Source organism: Lemur catta, chromosome 7 (genome assembly GCF_020740605.2).
Source record: "Lemur catta isolate mLemCat1 chromosome 7, mLemCat1.pri, whole genome shotgun sequence".
Classification (NCBI taxonomy): domain Eukaryota; kingdom Metazoa; phylum Chordata; class Mammalia; order Primates; family Lemuridae; genus Lemur; species Lemur catta.
This window is the reverse complement of record NC_059134.1, coordinates 46503399-46526134: the sequence shown is the minus strand read 5'-3', so window position 1 is coordinate 46526134 and position 22736 is coordinate 46503399. Positions and strand designations below refer to the sequence as shown.

At 32.8% G+C, this 22736-nt stretch overlaps 1 protein-coding gene across 1 annotated transcript in view; it reads left to right on the top strand.

Moving 5' to 3' along the window:
• The window catches only part of TMEM135 (transmembrane protein 135), a 202069-nt gene that overhangs the window by 158198 nt on the left and 21135 nt on the right, over window positions 1–22736 (top strand). The window contains exon 7 of the mRNA XM_045557167.1: window positions 17399–17440. Within this exon, the coding sequence (XP_045413123.1) occupies window positions 17399–17440 (42 nt within the window). The remainder of the gene's footprint in view (window positions 1–17398; window positions 17441–22736) is intronic.

Sequence of the window (22736 nt, the reverse complement as noted above, 5' to 3'; positions counted from 1 at the left end):
ATACCATATTTTCAACTCCATGTCCATTAAAGAAGGCTAGACAAGATATTTACAAAATATGACTTGTAAGTGAACTGGTTACTGAAGAACTCTTTTTTCCCTTAAAGAGTTCTAAGAGGCATCTTATGTGTTTCTAAAGCAAATAACCTTTAACCTCTTCTTCTTTATTTTGTATTTAAATGAATGAGTATTTGAGAAGCCTTTGTCTCCATGTTCAGGCGCCTGCAATTTTTCTATTGAAATAAAGCATGTGAAGTGTTACTGTTATATTGGGTAATCTTGTTTTCAGAGAACTACATATAAGAATGTTTCTTTTACTTTGCTGTATGGTTATCTTTTGTGTTTTTACTTGACTCTCCTCTTTATCCTCTTGGAATTTTGCCTCTGAAGCTTGAATTCCCTTCCTTTTTCCTACAAAACTGAGATGCAGAACAAGGCATGGCATGAAGTCAAAAGTAAATTCCTGTATGTAAGTGCTAGCAACCATTACAGGCTTCTCGAGGCCAAAGCCTGCCTATCAGGCACTTGGCTGCTGGGTGACCATATGTTCTAGGCAAGGGCACTTGACAAACTTCAAGGATGTTGAGTTTTGATACATTGTTGCCAAAAATTAAAAAAAAACTATGTGTATTAAGTATTTGTCTGGCAGGATACTGAAAACCTAAAATATAGCCCACACATGCAAACTCATTGGAAAACAAAGTACATTTTTCACCAAGTTAGAGTCTCAGAGTAAGAAAAGCCAAGCTAGTTTGGATTTTAAGGTTTTCCTTGTACTCTTCTCTGCTGCCAAGCTCCCCAGGGACCCCTAATCATGTAGCACTAAAAAGAAAATTATTTTCTGCATTTTGAAATCATTGTATTGCTTTTGACTCAGCAGCATTTCAATTTACATATGCAAAAGAAAATAGAGAATTACAAGGAATGGTCACTAACTATCTAGGATGGTATTTGAGGAAGGAATTAAGATGTGATTAGAACTGCCCATATATCAGTTTTACCCTTCTATAAAAGGAACATATATAATTCTAAAGGTATATGTGTAAATATGTATGTGTATACTTATATTAATGTATGTACACATATATTAACATGTATACACATATATATATGTATATATAAAATCTTGTTAGCTTCCATCAAATGTTTTTAAACATTTCTTGATGTAGGCTCATTAAATGTTCTAAGATATTTTTCTGTTAAATATTATATGATATCTACATTGACTATTCTAAGACATTTTTCTGTAAAATATTGCATGTGTGTATTTCTTTCACCTTTTGAAGCTAGTAAACTAAGAGCATGTTGCAGAAAATCAGCTTATAACAAATACAGATAGTACTGTGTACAATATACTCTTATTATTTGCTATACATAATTCTACAGAACTCTGATAATTTCCACATACAGACATATTATGACTATATTAGAAGTTCTTGTACTTTGGGTAGAAATAATTGTGTAACTTTTTTTCCTACTTAGAACATATAAGGAGATAGCTTCAGTGCTTCCTTAGAACTGAATGTTCCAATCTAGCATATACAATTTTAGTATTGATTCAATTATAGTATTTTAATTTGAGAACTCAAATAAGATTGGGACCATATCAAGTGTGAGCATATCAAAAAAATTTGTCGATGGCATTTTGTGTCAGAGTTTTTAAGTTGTGAGCAATCTTAAGGACCATTCAATTCAATCTTTTCATTTCATATTTGGAAGAAACTAAGGCTCAGAAATGTAAGTTTCTTTTTAAGGTCTTGTAATTATTTAGCAAAAGAGCTAGAATTAAAAATCAGATTTTCATAGTCTGTCTAACCATAGTCAATTGTAGAGTCTAAAATGGGAGAAGAATGTTCACTAGAAAGAAAAGAATTGACTTCTCAGTTATTAGGCCATATATGTCTATTGGCCTGTTTGCAGATGAACCAGTGATTGCTGTTAAAATCCATGATAACCTTAAGACCATTCTAAGTCCTTAATGTTGTTGGCTCTGATAAAGTAAATGAAACATTGCTCAAGTAGTAGTAGCTGTCTCTCTGTTTTTTTTTTCTCTTGCATTTCTAAAATATCAGTGCCACATGATTGATATCTAAGAAATAAGTTCCAGATGGTTTTACTTTTGTTTATTGAACTGCCTATTTGCAACATTAATGGACATCTTTGAAAGCATATGGGGCTTATAGTTTTTGATGACCTTTAATTCCTTTCTGTTCCTCATTTAGGCAGGTCAGGTAGGTTTTTTTTTTTTTTTTTTTAAAGATAAGGATGGCATGATTGTTTGCATATATACTCATTCTCACGTTTTATGTATATATTCAGAAATTTAGGCTTTCCAAATAGCTTTAGGAATTAAAACATTTTTATTTTAGTTTTCTGCCTATTGTAGAGTTTTGCCTTTAATAAAACTTGAAGGAAAATAAAGCTTCGCAAAATACCAGAGTATTCCTGTAACCATTCTCCTACTCTTCCCTGCTCCACCCAACTCGCCCCAAAACAGATCCACAGAAGTGGAGATGTAAGGCCGATAAGGGTCATCAAATATTAGATTTCCCATGATATCCTCATAGAAGGGCCTGGAATTTTAGAAACCTATTCTCCTCCACACCTTCCCCTTGCTAAATCCTTTCTGGTGGTCTTTTCTGACTGTCTTTATCACTTATTCTTTCTCTGGGGCTGATTTGATTTGTCAACCATATCATCTTAAAATTATAATGCCACAAGGTTTTAAATCCTATGTTCAGTGAGTAGTTTTGAGATTTTTATAAGTCTTATTAAAAATATTTAATCTCAATATATTACTGTTGAGCATTTTACCTCTATTTCAGACTCTATATATTCTTTAATTTTCTTAAATTTAAGAAATTTTAATTTTTTAAAAATTCTTTAATTTCTTTAAATTCTTTAATTTTCACTTTTTTATATTAAGTAATATTATCTGATTTTACATTTGGGGAAACTGATGCTCTTGATTAAGTAGCTTAAGCAAGACTAGCTAGCTTTCAAAACTTGAGTTCTAACTGCATCAGAATTTGAGTTCTGAGAGTATCAGAACTCTGATCCAGGTCTTCCTTTAATCTTAGACTTTTAATCAATTTGGTTACTCTGGTACACTAGTATCAAAAGTTTATATACATATATATAAAGGTATGTGTGTGTGTATATTTTATATATACATAAATATCTACCTGTCTATATCTATATCTGTCCAGAAAATATCCAGCCACGTAATATGAAAATTACATATTAACAATGGCAGGATACTTTCTGAACAGTCCTGATATATATGTGCACACATGTGCCCGTGTATTTATTTGAGAACAGTTCCCTCGAATAGGACATGTAGAATTTTATATTAGTAAGCTATAATGCAAAGCTTCTTTATTTTTAGGATGTTTGTGAAATTTGTTTTTTATAATTTTAATATTTATAGAACTTTGGAGCAGAGAATTTTAAAAAGCAGTAGAATTTTAGATTATTAATTTTTAGGATTAATAAAATATTTGGAGATTTCAATATATATTATTACCCAGCCTTTCTTACCCAGAAAGTCAACTAAAATTATCTAAAGAGAAGATTTTTTTTAAAAATGGGAAGCTACCATATTGGATCATATTTGCTGTTTGAGAACAAAGATTACCAAACAATTCTTAACATAAAATGTTGCTTTTATAAATTAGAAAGACTTTTCATTATTTACTCCATGACCTACCCTGGTTTCTTAATGACACCCTGGAATCAATCATTCTTTAATAAATTTATAGAAGATTTAAAATATCTATTTTGTGCTTGTAACATATGGCTATGCTATGTCATTTAGTTCAGAAGCCCTCTGTGGTTTACCTATTGCCTTCACGACAGGCTAGAATTCTCTTTACTCAACCTGAGCTGTGGTGCTGCCACTCATACTTTTACCGTGTATCCTTTGTTAGCCTTTGGAACCCTTACTCTGTTATCTCTGTACTCAAAAATTAAAAGTCTGCCCAAAGGATACCTTTTCTCTAAAACCATCTTTGATTATTTAGTTTTAAGCAGTTTATTTCATAACACATAAATATCTTTCATAACATAGACGTTTATAATCTCTTATTATATTTAAAACATAATTTTATACCTCTATTTAATTCTATGTTATTAATTCAGGCAAATTTTCATTTTTCAAAAGTTAACTTTGAGTTGTAATTTATATACAATAAAATGCACACATTTTGAGTATACTCTGAATTCTTTGATTTTTGACAAATGTTTACCTTAGTGTAACCACCTTCATAGTCAAGATTCAGAATATTTCCATCATTCCTAAAAATTCTTTTGTGTTCTTTTATAGACAGTTTCTACCCTTTCTGACATCTCTGATACCAGTAAAATACTGATCTGTTTTCTATTACTATAGATTTTATTTTATTTTTCTAACATTTCACATAAGTAGAGTCTAACAGCATATGTTTCTGTGTCTGGTTTCTCAGAATTTTTTTTTCTTGAGATTCATCCATTTTGTTGAGTGTATCAGTAATGTATTCTTTTTTATTGCTGAGCAGCATTCCATTATATGGCTATGCCACAATTTGCTTATACATTCACAAATCCATGGCCTCTTTTCCAGTTCAGGTCAATTTTCCATTTGACAATTTATATTACGTGTAGTATTATCCTCAACTTGTAAATAATTGTGTACTAATATGATTATATCTTTTGTGTCTTTGGAGGGAGGCCTGTAATGATGAATCTTTTAGATAATGGTGTTAATTTCAGGGCAGAAACTGTCTGTACTTCCTTTTGCTGTTTGTGGCTCACTGTTTCACCTCAAGGTTTAAGCCTAGGAGCTTGATATGGATATAGACTGCTGAATTTTTCGTATAGCCTTAGTGCTTAAGACACCACCTGCTACACCCTCATCCTTATAGTTGGTTTGTTGTAGTGATAGTAGTAGCAGTAGTAATAAGTAACATTTGTTGAGCACTCAGTACAGTAATCATATGATATAAGTTCTATTATTTGCATTTTGTAGATAGAGAGACAAGTACATAATTTGAACAACTTGCTTGCCTGAATCTACAGTTCTCCCTTTTAACTCTGCTGCCTCTGTGCTTAATAATTGCTTATTGAACAAATAAATTATTGTATAAATGAATAACACTTGCTTCATAGTTTTCTGGACATAGTGTAAATTACACAGAAGTGTATAACTACTCCACCTGATATGACTTATTGGTAGTCTTGGTTTTCATTATCCTTCCTTGTCCTCATAATAGATAAATGATGTGACTTTATTAATCACATATGTACAGAGCAATATCTAGGACTATATTATAATTGACTAAAATGAGGTTACTCTATGTGTCAGGGACAGCCTAGATGAATGCCTGATTGTATAATGATAAACAAGAAATAGACCTTTATTATGTTTAGGGTACTGAGATTTTTTGACTTGTGTGTTACAACAGCTAAAATTAATTATCTGAATTTTATGGTCTCATTAAGTTTGATATTAATGAGAATATCTTGGTTAAACACAGATATATCTTTGTTAAACATGGAATATCTTTGTTAAACACAAATCTGGTCATTTTTTTCCTCTGGGGAGTGGAGCCTTTTGCCTTAGAGGTAAAGTTCAAGTTCATTTTTGGCATGATGTGATCTGTGCCAGTCTTTTTCCATTTGGCTTCCATACCTCTATGCTGCAATCATATTAAACCTCTTCAGTTCTCAGAACACCCAGTGTTCTCTTTTTTCTAAGTCATATGTATTGTCCCTCCCTGCTTTTTTCTTCCACTTCTTCCTTTATATAGCACCTAAAATATCTCCTTTTCTGGACAGTTATATGACACCAAAGCCAGGGTTAGGCACCCCTGCTTTGTGCTCCTATACTACAGCACTGTGTACTTTATGTTAAAGTACTTTCTATAATGTAGTATCATTATTTACTTGCATGTATATCCTCTCAAAGACAGGGACAGTGTCTATCCCCAGCTCTTGGCAACCTGCCTGATACGTAGCTAACTCTTAGTAAATATTTGTGAAATATTTAACTGTGTGAATGAGTGAATCAACGATACCTGAAGGTGAACAATGCCCCAACCTACAAATTTTATGGTCTCACCTCTTTTGCTGGATTACAATTCCTAGTGAAGTGATGAACATGTCTGTCAGCAGCATTCTTATTCCTGTCTTTTGGACTTGATAGTTTTATATCACAATCACTGTTATATTTCTTTGGGAGTATTAAAAATAGCTCCTAATTAAAAAAATGATTGGAGTTCCCTATTTAGAATATGCATATTTATATTTAAGTGTAAATTCATACCAAATTATCAGTATAAAGAAACTAATGGAAGTTTGTATTACGAATGATCACTGGGAGTTGTTAATGAGTATCAGGTAGCTGATTTAAAACTAAATACATTTCTTTAGAACCTGAAAATCAAAATGAAACAAAACTCTAGAATTTCTGTCGAGAAAATAAATTCAAGAAACTTGCTACCCAATTAGAAATATTACTACTATCAAATGCAGTTTTTTTTCAGTTACTATACAGATAAAAATTTATTTCTTTTACTACACATTTATTGAGTGAATTATATACTGAATATTGTTCTAGCCACTTGGGATACATAACTGAACTATGTGTAATTCTTGAATGCTTCAGTAATTAGAAAAAAAGGAAGCTCAGAATACACATAGACACATGCATTTATGTGTTTGCATATATTGTAAAATACTATTTAGGTCATTAAATATGAAATGTCTTATTTTGAACTAAAAATGTAGTTTATTATATCTCAAACAAGAAGCAGTACAATTAATCAAAGTATATGCCTAAAGTATTGACATAGTTTTGCCATCTTCATCGTAGCTTGTTTATGCCAGCAGCAAAGAAGTCTGGAGAACAAGTGGCTATGAAATCATGAAAAGCGTTTTCCATAGCTTATTGAGAATTGAATATTTTTCCTTGTAAGGAGTGGTCCAAAGCCTGGGAGAAGTGGTAGTCAGTTGGTGCAAGGTCTGGTGAATATAGTGGATGACAGAGAGTTTCCAAGTACAGCTTCTGTAGTTTGAGCATCATTGTTTGTGTGACTCATGGTCGAGCATTGTCTTGCAAGAAGATTGGCCTGTCTCTATTGACCAATTTCAGCTGCTTAATCACAAACATCCTCAACATATCGTCCAGTTGGTTGCAGCAGACATCTGCTGCAATCAATTGACCAGGTTTCATGAAGCTGTAGTGGATGATAGCAGTGCTGGACCACCAAACAGACACCATTAGCTTTTTTTTAATGAATATTCAGTTTCAGACTATGTTTTGGCACTTCATCTTATCCAACCATTGTGTCGAATGCTTGTGATTGTCAAAAAAAATCCATTTTTCCTCACATGTAACAATACAGTATAGAAATGGTTCACCTTTATGTTGTGACAGCAAAGAAAGGCAAGCTTCAAGATGATTTCTCTCCTGACACTTGTTTAATTCATGTGGAACCCATCTATCCAGCTTCTTTACCTTGCTGATTTGTTTCACATGGTCCAATATTGTTGGAATAGTAACGTCAAACTTTGCTGATAATTCATGCGTAGGATGAGATGGATTTGCTTCCACTACAGCTTTTAGCTCACTGTTATCCAGCTTGGTCTCAGGTCGCCCACCTGGCTCATTTTCAAGATTAAAATCACCAGAATGGAACTTCTCAAACCATTGATGTACTGTGCGTTCATTAGGTACATCTTTCCCAAACACTTCGTTGATATTTTGGACTGTCTGGGCTGCATTGGTTCCACGGCGGAACTCATATTAAAAAATAACATGGATTTTTGACTTATTCATTGTTTTCACAAAAATTGCTCTTAAAAAAATTTGAAAGATAGTCACAAGCCAAAATGTGCATTTGAAGGACTGAGGACGTACCTTCACAATAAAAATAAAACAAGAAGTGTTATAGTGAAATGTCAGAGATATCAACTGTCAAACTTTGTACTTAAGGAAATCGGACATTTCATATTTAATGTTTTATAGCCAAGCCTATTTCTGAAACCAGCATCAAAGATTTTTAATATTATTATAAAGTGAAAGATTGAAGTTATTGTGAAAAAGACTAATTGATGATAGTATTTTAGGAGGAAAAAGGGAATTGTGGTTTGAATTTCCTTACATATTATAAACAAATACAATTGATCTTCAACAATTATGTGCTTGGCTTGTATTTTTCAAAAACCTTAGTTACCGCTCCCAATTAACAGTATTTTTGGCCGTAGGACTTGCTTTGGCTAAAGAAATATGAGTAGAAGTGATTTTTGTTTATTTATGAGCAAAAGCTTTGAGTCAGAACACAGTTTGTTATAGTCCTTTTTTTTTCCTCTGCTCTGATAATCAGCAGTTCCAAATAGATGTTTCTCCATTACCCTATGGTACAAAATAAAGATTACATGTAGTTGAGCCATAGCCAACGCTGGTTTGACACGTAGTGTGAGCAAGAAATAAACTTTTGTTAAAATCTGTTGAGATTTTACTGCAACATAACCTAGCCCAATGGTTCTCAAGCTTTAGCATGCGTCAGAATCATGTGGAGACTTAATTTTTAAATTCATTGTGTCTGAAATGGGAACCAACAATTGTATTTTTGAAGTGAAAAATAGATTTGGTGAAGGGGAGGTGGATAAGTGAAGCCAGTGTCGAGTCTTGACCAAAGTACACTCTCAGGTCAATCATGTTTAGATAGGAGAACGTGTGGAAGTAAGGAACTGGACACTGATTCCTTTAAAACTGCCTATGCCCTTTGTCCCTCATAAAGTTTTTACAAAATACCTATTGGAATACCATTGGTCTCTACCTTCATTCAGGTGATCAGTGGTTTCTTTTATTTAGTCAAAGATCTCTTTACTTCTCTGTAGTATTTCTTCTTTGCACTTGAGACTTGAGCAGGCACAAAGAGATAGTTGACTGGAATGAATTTACTACCATTTGAAGATGTCTGGAGACCAAACTCTGTTTTGGGGCAGATTACTTTACCTCCCTGGGCCTTGGTTTCTTGATCTGTATAATTCTCTCAGGTTACTCTAGTTCCAGTATTCCATTTTTCTGATACCAGCTAGATTCCAATGTGTTGACTTTCCCAATTTTTATTATACATACCATGAATTAAATTCAAAATCTTTGAGTAAGTAAGCAAGCTCTGGAGTATTTGAAATTAATGTTTTTCTTAGAGTCAGGATACTCTATAAGTCTTAAGTTAATCAAAAAATAGTAGTTTCCAGAAGCTTCCAAAATGATGTTTTTGCTCCATTATTGGAAATTTTATTTATTTTAGATTTGAACTTTGGTATTAAATAAGCATAAATTTATGAAAAATTATAGCCTAATGTTATAGTTTCAAATAGCTATTCATTTTGTTCACTATGCAAACTACTTGCCATATTATTGTAATGACATAGATACCAATATGCATTTGAAAATAATGTTGATTCAAAGAGTTTATTTAATTGAAAACATTTGTTTTCATATTATTCACAACCATTATAGAAAAGAAAAAAATGAAAATACTTGCCAGTCTTGAGGTCTTTAAAAAATAGATTGGTTCAGTAATGTGATTATACTGTAATTTTGTTTAATGTAAACAATTTTGGTTCCTAGCAATGCCATGATTTTAAGACACTTGCTAAGTTTTTCCTTGGATTTGTATGAAACACAATTTTAATCTTATTTGCTTGTTGCCTATAGTTAATTTATCAAGTCTAAACAATGCCACTTGCTTGGAACTGCAAACAGGCCTTTGAGTTTAGGCCCAATGAAACCATACTCTGCTCCTTTTACAAGTATTTTAAAGTTGGGCTAGTATTCCTATTACCAGTTCATTTTGAGGGGCACATTTACCCTAATTAACATTTTTTTATGGAAACAGTCTGAAGGTGATTCTTGCTTCCTTAGCTATTGAAGGCAGCTTGGAGCATGACCTTCCTAGTTTGGATTTTAAAGCAAAAACAGTTCCAGCTTCTCCAAGTTTAAGGAGAAATCTGATTCTATTGGAATTGTTACTGTAAGTTTGAGTCCAACTGTTTCCAATTTATATTTGGGACACACTAGAAAAAAGTGCACAATAATCATCTGGGGACTTACAATCACACTTGATTACCCATAACTGCTGCCTGCTTCGGCAACTTTCCTTGGGTTCTTGAGGACAAAGCCAAATACCGGTGTTCCATTCAGTGTGAAATAAATGTACTGTAAAATATTTATCAGAATCAAAAATAATATTTTAATGCACTGGGAAAATTCACTATTTAAAGGAATCCTATTGGAAATTATTTTGAAGATAAGTGTTCATTAAACAAACAAAATAATCTTCCCCATATTTCTTAATTTGTTGTTATTCTAACTTCAAATTTTTGTATGTGAGGTTTCTTAAAATAGGAATACAACACTAATTGTTATGTTTGTTCATGTTAAGTGCCATGTACAGACTGATACTGAACTCTTAGTCTATTTTATTATTCAAACAATAGTAGAGATAAGAGGAAAAACCTGTTGTATGTGTGTAAACAATGCAATGCATTTTAGCCACACACCACAAATTTGGAACAGTAAATTGTAATGATAGATTTAACCTATTAGAGTGTGCATATATATTAGGAAATTGAAGGTTTTTAGAAAAAATTAACAAAAATAAAAATCTGAAATTAATTCCATGTCAATCTTTTCTTGGTATTCTTATTGTGAACAACTGTCAATCAAAATCTACAATTGTTGATTTGGTTTCAAATATTAGAGTATAATTTAGTACTAAGTGAGCTTCTACACCTGAAAATAGATTAGGAAAATTAATTACAAAGTCTGGTTTATTCTTTTATGTTGGTTTTTAAAAACAAAATAAGAAAGATTTAACTTAAAAACAAGCTACATAAAATTGCTTAAGTTTTTTTTCTTTTCTTTTCTTTTTTTTTTGTCCCTCCTCTACTCTAAAGGAATGTTTACGTTTTCTTTAGAATGAAGACAACTGTGAGTCACAAATTAGAGGCATTTAAATAGGTATTCTGGTTCCTGTTTGACTTTAAAATTTTCAATTGTGTTCATTCCAATTATATTTATGCTTTTAGTACCAATGATATAATAATTAGACAAATAAAATTTTGAAGTTCCAGCTATTGTCTATAACTATTATTTATAATCAAATTTGTCATTCTTTTCATAACTCCAATATAAATGTTCACACTTAAATTCTCAGCCTGTTTTAAATAATTTTGCTCATATAAAATAATGAAACTTAATTTTGATACTGAGTGATACAATCAGAGTGGAATATAATATTTTAAGAATTATCAATGTGCACAGCTATTTTAAGTCCAATTTTTCTTTATTTTTTGCTGATCTTTCCATATCTTTAGTTGTGCTTTTGCTGCATGTGTGTACTACTTTTCTCCAATCAAATAATTTAAGGAGATAGATGATATAAAATTCTAGATTAAAGAAATTCAAAGCTGAACTCATGGAATACAAATAAAATAGTTAAGCTTCTAAAAATCTTCGAATCCTCAAGTGATCAACACAATATCTTCTGTATATTAGTTGATCAATTAATGATTATTGCGTGAATAAAGATAGATCAGATAATTGTTAACCAATATCTGAGTTTCCTTCTAACCAATTCAATGAGTAAAAAAGGACAAAAGAACTCTGAAGTGCCCCAGTTGTTGTTAATACTTAATAAACTTTTCTGTTTTATCATTGTAGTCACCTAATTATCCCTGTTCATTGGGATCCCATTTTCATAAAATTCCAGTCTAAAACATTTATTTTAGTTAGTAGTTTTATGCCTCTTTCTAACAAAACTTTTATAGCACTGTTAATTGGTAAAGTTGATTAGTTAGAGTTTTACATTCTTTGACATTGTGTAGGTATTAATAAAATAAAGATGCATAACTTTTACATTGCTTAATCTGTTTTCTGTGTTCAAGAATTGATTTTTTAAATTAAACAATTACACAAGTAATATACAAATTTGTCACTGTAAACACGTAAAATGATATAGCAGTATAGAAAGTAAAAAGTTATATTTTCCTTCATGTCTCTTAACCCATCCAACTTCAGTTAAGTAGCCCACTAACCATGGTTTGGTATGTATCCCTTTAGAGTACTTTCTATAACGTTCCATATGTGTATAATAAACATTTTATATTTTACCATTAATAATGTTACTATTTTAGCATTGGTTCTATACATAGCAATAATGTAAAACTTTATAATTAATGAGATTATATCTATATAGAATTGCTTCTTTTACTTAACAGTGTTTCTCATGGATCTTTCTGTAACAGCATGTATCTATTAGAGTAGTTGGTCTTTTATCCTTAAAATTAAAGAAGCAAAGTTTCTCTTTGAACCTTTGCAGGAATAAGTTCCACCTCAATAAGTATTATAAACTGATAAGTAAGTGTAACAATTTTAGCAGCAATGAGTAATCTCAAGGCAAATTCATAGATTTTGTTTGTATTTTTTTATTGTTTTTATTCTTGGTGTTAATAAGATCATTTCTTTTACATCATAAGTGATTTAGAAGAATTCATTCTATTTTTCCCTTATGATTTCTAATAATGAAATTAGCATTGAATGATAAAATTTCAGAATTAGAAAGCAGTTAATCAGCTAATTATGGTGGTCATTTACTTCTAGTCTCTTTTAGTAGACAAAGAAGTTGAATCCTAAAAGTTAAGTGATTTACTCAAGGTTGGCACAGAAGTTATGATTAGTGTCTGTATCCTCACTCATATCAAGATTTTTTTTCACTAAACCCATGCCTTGCTTGTGAAAAAATATTTTAAAGGAGATTTGTAAAGTATATCTTTTACATCTGTTATATCACCCATCATTAAAAGTCTAATACATGATATTTACTTGGGAGAACTTAATGCAATTTAATTAATATTAGTAACATTTTTGCATCCCTATAAATGTGTTTTTAGTGGAAAACTTGGAATAAAATGTTTGCTATAGCAGTCACATCAAAGTGCTGTGCATTCTTCCAAAAACAGTTTTCTAGCGACATCTGCTGGTAAAACATTGTAATAAAAATGGAAGTATCTCTTGGAAGTAATTTCATGGAAATTAAGCATGAGTGAAAACTTTGTGAACAGAATGAATCCTTCCTTCCTGCCTGTTTGCCTACCTCTTCCTCCCTCCCTTCCTTCCCTTTTTTTCTGAAGTTTCACTCTGTCACCCAGGCTAGAATGCAGTGGCATGATCATAACTCATTGCAGCCTCAAACTCCTGGACTCAAGTGATCGTCTCACCTCATAGAATTATTTCTTTTACTATCATTTACACTTTTAATTGAAAAATTTGACACTACACTAAGAGTATTATTCTGATAATTATAGCATTAAGCTTCTTTATACTTCCTTGTACATAGTATGCAATTCTAACCGGAACCACTACAATTAGTTGTATATTGACTAAGTTGTTTGATAGAATGCTGCAAATTTCTTTTCCTCCTTGTCTTTCCTGGCTCCGATTTTTTTTTTTTTTTTTTTTTTTAGGCAATGTCTCACTCTATTGCCTGGGCTAGAGTGCAGTGGCATCATCATAGCTCACTGCAACCTCAAACTTCTGGGCTCAAGCAGTCCTTTTGCCTCAGCCAGCCAGTAGCTGGGACTATAGGTGTGTGCCAACACACCAGGCTAATTTTTCCATTTTTTGTAGAGACAGGGGCTCACTATGTTGACCAGGCTGGTCTCAAACTCCTGGCCTCAACCGATCCTCCCATCTCAGCCTCCCAAAGTGCTGAGATTACAGGCATGAGCCACCGCATCAAGCCTTTCTGGCTCTGTTTTATGTCATACTGTACCTTAGCACAGAACCTTGCAAGTAGAGATTCAGTAAATATGATTAATTTATAGTAATTATTTTATGTCATTTGCATAGATTAAAGATAAAAGTCTTATTTATACATGAATTAAATGTATTATCTTTATGTACACTTGAACATAAGAATGAGACTTTATATCAGAGGATAATTTTATTAGGATAAATGGAGTTTTGTCTTCTGTAGAGATTTTCTGCAATATAAGTTATGGAGGAATAAAATATATGCAGTCCTTGGATATTTTCTTTACATATTTCCTATATGATTGTGTCTGGTCTTAGGAATTTAAGTACTACACATAAACAAATCAGACCTCTTCCTTGGTCTCCAGACCTGTGTAGCCAGCTGCTTGCTTCCTTAACATTTCCCTTTAATTAGCTAGCACATATCTCAAATTTAACATATCCAAAAGAAAACTTTTGATTTTTTCCTTTAACCTGTTTCTTCCATAGTATTCCTCACTTCAGTAAGTAGCCATTTATCCTTCCATTTGCTCAAACCAAAATTATTTCAATAACTTGTAAATTCTCTCTTTCTCTTTTACCCCATATTCAAATCATCACGAAATTTCTCCAGCCCTACTTTTGAAATACATTCAGAATCTTACCACTTCTCTCGATGTTTACCAGTATGATCTAGATGGCCACAGTCATCTTTCCCCTCCCACCTAGCCTCCTAACTTCTAACCTTGCCCTCCTGTAGTCGTTATTTTCTACCCAGCAGCCAAAGTGAGTGTTTTAAAATTTAAGACAGATCTTGATACTCTTCTTCTGAGAACCTTCCAAAGTCCTTACCTGAAGGGCCCTGGGTGAATTGTAGACCACTCCTACCCTCCACCTCTATTACTCTGACCTCATTTCCCACCATTGCTTCCTTCCCCTATTTTGCTCCGGTGACATTAATCTCCTTGCTGTTCTCCCTAAATGCCATTTAGACTCCTCATCATGGGCTTTGTACTTGCTGTTGCTTCAAACTGAAATGCTTTTCCCTCAATGCATTAAGGTTTCTGATCAGATTACCAAATGTTACCTCTCAGAGAGGCCCATCTGACCACACTATGTAAAATAATAAAGACTGACTCCATCACTGTTTCTCCCCTTATCTTGTGGGGGGTTTTGGTGTTGGTGGTGGTGTTTTTGTATGATAATAATTATCACCTTATGATATATTTACTTCTTTATTATATCTCTTTTCCAACTAGAATGTCAGCTGTATGAAAGCAAGAATTCTCTATTATTCACTGTTAGCTCCTGAGAACCTAAGCCAGTGCTTGTACATAATAATCATTTAGTTAGTATTTGTTGAATAAGTGAGCCCTAATACTTAAATGGAGAATGTGATTTTATTTACATTATAATAACTGAGTGTATAGAATAGTAAGGAACCTTCTAATGGGCTGCTTTGTTTAAATTTTTATGTTTATATCATACTTTGTACATTTAACACAGATTATAATATTGTTTCATAGTTGGGTTAATGCTCAGTGCTTGGTGCTCTTGGTGTCAAAATTTGGGGTCATATTACTATTTTAAAGATTCTTTTTATGGGAATAATTACTTTTTTGTTCTTTTGATATAGACATCTGACCCTCAATTACATTAACAAACCTTATACACATGAATGGAAAGAAGAATAGCCCCTTTTGAATCCATACTAAGACTTTATCAATCTGAAGTGCTTCCCACAGAATTCTACTGAAAGAACCAAACTTCCATCATAATGAAATTGCAAATTCATTTGTATATGCTTCTTTTATATTTGAAAGCTACTTTTTGATGTTTTGGTCTGCAATTACATTTGTTGTTTACAGTCACAAATATGCAATCCTGACTAGAACAAATTGTCAGAGTCCTTTATCTATTCAGCATCACAAAGATAAATGACTATCTTTTGATTCTAACATACCAAAGTCAACATTTGTTTGTTAATTTACATGATCTTGTAATCAGTATACTGCTTTCTGTTTTCCAGTCTATAGACTCCTAGTCTACTTCCTCAGCACCTCACCTATCTAGATTATTTTAAATTAATGCAAAACACTTTCGTCAGAGGGAAAAAGATAAGTTTAGGAATTTTAGTGCTATAATTTTCCCATGTACATTTTTAGCTTAACGTGAATTCTTTTGCCTTTACCCCATTCTGTGTAGATTAGATAATTATGTAGTATGTTAGCGAAATTCTGTGGTTACATTTCTTGCTGTTAACATGACCACAAAGTAGATCATGTTGCTTAATTGAAATGAGTTTTTAAGTGTTTTAAAATCTCTGTGTACATGAATTTAATTCTTTTCTCAGATTCTATACCACCTCCAATAAAAATGTATATATTTTAAATTGAGATAGATTTCTTATATTTTTGCACATTACCTTTGTGACTTTCCATACAAAAGATATACAAGAAGAATTGCCCAATTATATTTGAGTCTATACTTTTTGTCCAAGAATATCCAGTGTCTAATATTAACATACCCTAGATCATCATTGTGTCACCAAACTTTATAGATTTCTTCAAGGAATTTTGATAATAAATACCCCAAAGCTCTTTATGAAAGGTGATGATACCTATAAAGAAGAACAAAGAAACTGAACAGCAACACGATAATGTAAAATTAGTATAGTAATGTTCGCACTTCAAGATCTTGTTTAAACATTTTTTGCAGATCGGAGAATTTTTTTTTCTTAGTTACCATGTAGTTTGAATCTTCTCCACTTAAAGAAAATAGACCCTTTCAGGAGGATGTATAAAAGAAAGCCATGACTTTTTGAGTGAGACAGACTTATTTTTCCCCCTGAATTTTGACTGCTATTACTTTTTTATCTAAGTTACTCCATTTTTTGAGTCTCTGTGCAGTTATGGAATAGAAAAAAAAACCCTATTTATAGAGTTGTGATATAATTAAATGAGACAATAGATAAAAAGGGCCCAAAACAGTGCCCAGCAATAATAAGCACTCAATAAGTACTATTTGAGATCTTCTTTTTCTGCCTTCCCCCCACCCCAATCCTGTTCCTCATGCTATGTTATCTGTTCTAATTGGGCTTAATCAGAAGTTAAAACAGTTGAACTAAATTTGAAGCCTTTCTTTGCCTGCCAACTCTACTTATTAATTCAATGAATGCAGAGCAATGTAGAGAGAAGTCAGGACCTTGAATTGACCTATATATAATACCCAGCAGGTGTATGTGGCCTTTTTCTTCACAGCAAATTGGTCCCCCAGGGATTGGGCAGAATGAAGAATGTGGACCCCCCCCCAGCCCTCATTTTAAGTCCTGAAGGCCCCCTTAGAATTTGCTTAAGTCTCTTTTCAACCTGAAGATCTGAGAGTTGAGCCCTAAGTTATGTAAATGTAACAATGGAAAACATTATCATATTAATCATTTTGTTTAAGGTGACTTATTTCATTGCTTGTTGCTTGTTTGACCATTTGTAATGCTAAGATCATTGCCTTAATAGAGTTTCACCTTTTGAAACATCATTTTTTGTTAAAAAATTAGTAATTTTTTAATACACTACTTTTTATCTCAATATTTATGATTCTAAATTTTTATTGTTTTAGGTGCAAAGATGGTTTGAAAGGATTTACATTTTCTGCACTTAGGTAAGTAACATTTTATTTATCTTATATTGAGAGAGATTTTACAAGTTAACTTTCTTTAAAAAATAAATATCATTGTAAGTAATTATAATAAATATTTATTGACTGACTTTTTAAGCTGAAAGTGATTTTAGAAGTCACAAAAGTGTTTCTAAACCTTTGTAGTTCATTGAAAGAGTTATTTATCATATTTTTCCTCCTAAAAATCAGTCACTCAGCAACTACGTTTTGGGCCTTTTGTGTGCCTTATACTGTGGGGTGTTGGAAAAGAAATACAAGAACTCTCTTCGAGGAGTTTGGAAAGACAAAGCTGCACGTGAACAATTAAGTACTTAATTGTGTGGTACCAGAGTATGGGTTTCTTTAGGGCAGGACCCGCACTGTCAAACACGTATTAGATTCTAAGCATTGCTAGGGTTTTTTCTTTTCACTTCATAGCCTATTTCTTAGTATAGTAATTGGCACAATGGTATACTGTAGAAATGTTTGTTAGCATTAGCATTTTATGTTATAGTTCACCAAGCATTTTCACATAGATTAGTAAATTAAATTTTTGCAAAAGTTCTGTAAGATGGGTATTTTTTAATCCCCATGTAACAGGAGAAAGCTGAGGATTAGAATGTTTGGCTAATTTAATTTAGCATCACACAAGTAACTATATATATACTGACTCCAAACCCAATGTTTGTCCTGTTTCTGTCATAAATGTTGCCTATTTTATTCTCCAAATTACATATAGTAGATGCTTAAGGAAGATTAGTAGCATGGTATGTATTGCAAGTATTACTGGGAAAAATTAGGGTGGACTTCAATACTAGGAGAAGTTTTTATATGATTACTTCATAAGGGCATTTAGGGAATCACGTGAGTTAATACATGAAAAATATTTAGAGCAGTGCCTGACACATAGTGAGTACTCAAGAAATGTTGGTTATTATTGTTATTATTCTTATAGTTGATATGCCTTAAATTGTACTTGAAGGATAACTTTAGATAACTGCAAGGATGAGGGAGAGCACTCTGGGTGGAAGTGAATAATATTAGCAAAAGGATGAAAATGAACTTAATTGGTATAGAAAAGTTTGAATTAGGGAATAAAGGATATTTTTTTAATAAGTAGAGTAGGGCCATATTACAGAAGACCTAGAACAAAAAAGACAAACTTGGATTTGATAAGGTGACACATAGGGAGCCATTAATGGTTTTTGAGTGGTATAGATGACAGTGTTTCAGAAAGGTTAGTCTGTCTACAGTGTATTTAGGACACTGAAAAAAGAAAGAACCAGAAGGTAGAAAGACAAAATGATAAGGAGTGGAATTTGGGTGCTAGTAGGAGGATTAAAGAAAAAGAGACAAAGTTGAAACTTGGAATGGAAGAAAACGATGGCCTAGTAAACTGATATTTTCCTTCTTTCTCTTCCTTTCGACCCCTCATTCCCAGCCAAGTATTGATAACCTAAGTGCCTAAAAGACAGTGCTATTAATAGAAAATCAGATGGCATGCAAGGAAACTGTTTTGGGAGGGAACAAATCACTGTATGATTAAGAATGTCTTTGGTTGTAGAAACTCTATGGTAACAGTAACTTTCTAAGCGATAATACACAACAGTAATTTCTTTACCTCATATTTTTGATTAAAAGATCATGAAATTTATTAGAAAATAACTTTTTTGTTATTGTTGCATTGGCTATAAAGTATTCTCTATTAAGTTGAAAGTTGATAATAAAAACAAAAGTTTTCCTGAAGAGAAAGGAAAACTTGCCTTGTTTTCCTACATATCTCTTTAGACTCCAGAATCCTTGCAAAAACTCAGAATGGATCAGATGTTTTCATGTCTCTTCTTCAAATCCACTTGTAATAAAGGCTAGTTTGGACTATTTTCACTTAAAATTTTCTTAGTATAGTAGGAAAATATTCTGGAAAAATGTTTATTAATTCTTGCTAATGTTCTTGTTAAACCAAGAAAATTGTGAAGTATTGTGAATTGTCATTTATTTATATTATACATTTCCCTCTACTAATTAGATTATGTTTCATTTCAGATTCCCCATATTGCAAATTGATTACTCTCAAACTTATAAAGTTAATACTCAGAAGATATTATTAAAAGCCAAATATATTTTCTATTGTCAAAAAATAATGTGGGTTAATGTATGTCAATCTTGCAGGCTTCCAGAAAGTATTACCTGACATGACTTTCCAACTACCTCTTTGCATTCTTGGCAGCTCAGATTTTATTGTGGGTATATGCTATGAATTTATAGCATGTCAAAAACACAACGTTTAATATTAATTACAAAAGGAAGGGGAAAGAAAAATGCTTGCTGTAGCCTAATTTAATATAACTTCCTGGCAATATTAAATGTTGGTGAGGAAAAGATATTCAGTGCCTGATAACATTGGAGAATAATGAGATTTAAATGAATAGTATCCTAAAAAGGCTTAAAGGAAGTACCCATCTTATACAGATTATAATTATTCTATCATGAAAACACATATTGTTTATTCTGAGGAAAACTGTCCTTTATTCACAGAGGGGGTGAGTATTCTCAAAGTACCCCAATTTAATGTCTCCTAATTAGACATAGAGTAAAAGCTTTAAAATATTAAACTTTAGTTCAGCACCCATTTTTTAAGCACTCCTCAACATGTGCAAGTTAATAAGGGAGCTACAAAGATAACACTCATTCCTACTTAGTGTACTTCTACTTTGTCCCAGCTCTTATACTAAGCGTTGAGAATACACTTGGGAATAAGTTAGATCCAGTCTCTGTCCTCAGAGCTGTGGTCTAGTGGGGAAGACAATATTAATTATAATTGTGCCAAATGTTACAAAAGAGAAGTGTGGATTATCTCAGGAATATATTTTAGGCAGACCTAATTTAGTGTCTCTTCTCAAGCTATGGATAGGAGTAAAGGCAGAGACGACAGCAGGAAAATTGCACAGAATTACTTACAGAATAGAAAAGCCCAAATGCTATAAGAGAATAGAAATGAAGTGCTATATGGTTCACAGATTACTTTTTTGTTTTTTGAGGGGGGGTGGGAGGGAAAAGGTGGAAGAGAGGAATATTTAAGATGGATTTTAGAAGACAAATAAGATTTTAGCAGAGATTAGGGAAGAATGATCCAGATAAGAAGAGCAGTACACAGGTATGGTTTATTTGGAGAATGGCAAGTAGTTCAATAAGTTATAATGTATAATAATATCTCATACACACTCTGTGCTAGGTACTGTTTTAAGCTTGAAGTTTTTATTTAATTCAGTAGGCCATAAGCCTGTAAAATTCTTTGCGAATGAGAATAGTATGTTCAGATCTGCATTTTAGGAAGCTTCCTCTAGAAATGGCATGATTTGAAAATTGTCTATCTGTGTAGATAATAGTAGAAGTCATGGGACTAGATAGAGTTAAGGACAGAACCATGGGAGAAAAGCTAGTGCAGGAGTCTGAATTCATCATTGTTTAAAACATGGTTAGAAGTTGTCTTAGTCCATTTACATTGCTATAAAGGAATACCTGAGGCTGAATAACTTATAAAGAAAATGGGTTTCTTTGGCTCACAGTTCTGCAGGAGGTACAAGAAGCATGGCACCAGCATCTGCATCTGGTGAGGGCCTCAGGAAGGTTCCAATCATGGCAGAAGGCAAAGGGGGAGCGGGCTTGTCACATGGCGAGAGAGGGAGCAAGAAAGGAGGAGGTCCTGGGATCTTTTTAACAACCAGAGCTGAAGGGATCTAAAAGTGAGAATTCAGTCCTGTGAGAATGGCACCAAGCCATTCTTGAGGGATCTACTCCCATGACCCAAACACATCCTACCACGCCCCACCTGCAACATTGGGGATCAAATTTAAATATGAGATTTGGAGGGGGACAAATATCCAAACTATATCAGAAATGTACCTAGCTCAGTGATTAAGAAGCCAGGCTTTAGGATCAGACTGTTCTGGGTTCAAATAATTATTGATAATTTATTGTATGTGGACAAGATACTATCATGTTTACTCTCATGGGAATTATGATACCTTGGTTGTTGCTGTGAAGACTAAATGATTTAATATTTGTAAAAGACTCAGTTGGCACTGTGCCTGTCATGTAGTAAGTGCTCAGAAAATGCTAGCTATTACTGTATTCATTCATTTGATATATAATTTAATATTTAATTAAAAATTAAAGTAATGAAATATTTACTTTGGGCCAGACACTATGCTAGGCACTGGGATATGATAGCTAAGAAGATAGACATAGTCTCACAGGCCCCGCAGTTTAGTGGGGGATATAGACTACTAAAATGGTGATTATAGTACTGGGCATTCACTCATCACCCTGGCTTGAGGCAGGGACAGCTTCTCCAGGGAAGTGACCACTAATCTGAGATAGTCCTGGCCAAAATAGCAACAATATTATGAAAGGTGTGAGAAATATTGTTGTATCTGTTTTAGCATAGTTTTATCCTTATTCCTGATAAAGAGCAATAGTACAAATCTTAAACGTCTGTGGACACCCACAAGTAAGAAATTGTTTTGGACTGATAGCTACCCAGGCTGCACAGCTGCTATCTGGTAACAAACAAACCCATCACATACCCCTTATGATTTGATAAGCGAGATGTTTTACCAAGTTTGTCTGAACTGGATAGGTTGCAGTTGTTGGTAGTAACAGCTTTCTCTCTTTTCCGAGTGTTTAAATTTTCATATTGTTTGTCACATATCCCAAGTTGCAGAATTTTAATGTAGTGTTATTGATCCCCTGTTTTATTTATATTTTATTATATTTTCGGAAAGGTTAGGAGGTAGTTTCCTTAAGAACGCTTAGTTATTCTTTATGTTAGGGTAGGTGGTAAAAGCAGTACTGAAAACTCTGAGGAACGATACTTCTTGATTGATACCTAATGGTGGTAACATTTTCCTTTGCATTGTTCTTTGGAAAAATATAGTCCAGTTTTGATGAAATAGGAATGGTGTCATCTTCTAGATATTTGAGTTTTCCAAAGAGAAATAAATAGATTGGAGTAACATCAAGTTTAAGATTTTCTAGTGAAATAATTTCAGGATATGTGGAATCTTGACTGTTTTCTGATTCTCATTCTACAGTTCCCTCTCTTTCCCTTTATGTGTACAGATGACCTTCTACTGCAGTTGTTGACTCAAAGTGACATTAGAGTTTTACTCTAAGTGAGGAACTCATTCAATTGTAACTATTAGCAGAATTTAGGGAAAAAATAGAATTTTGGGGATTGTGTATTAGATCCAAGTTCACCTGCTTCTTTTGAAAAACTTTAAGGCTTACACTTAAAAAA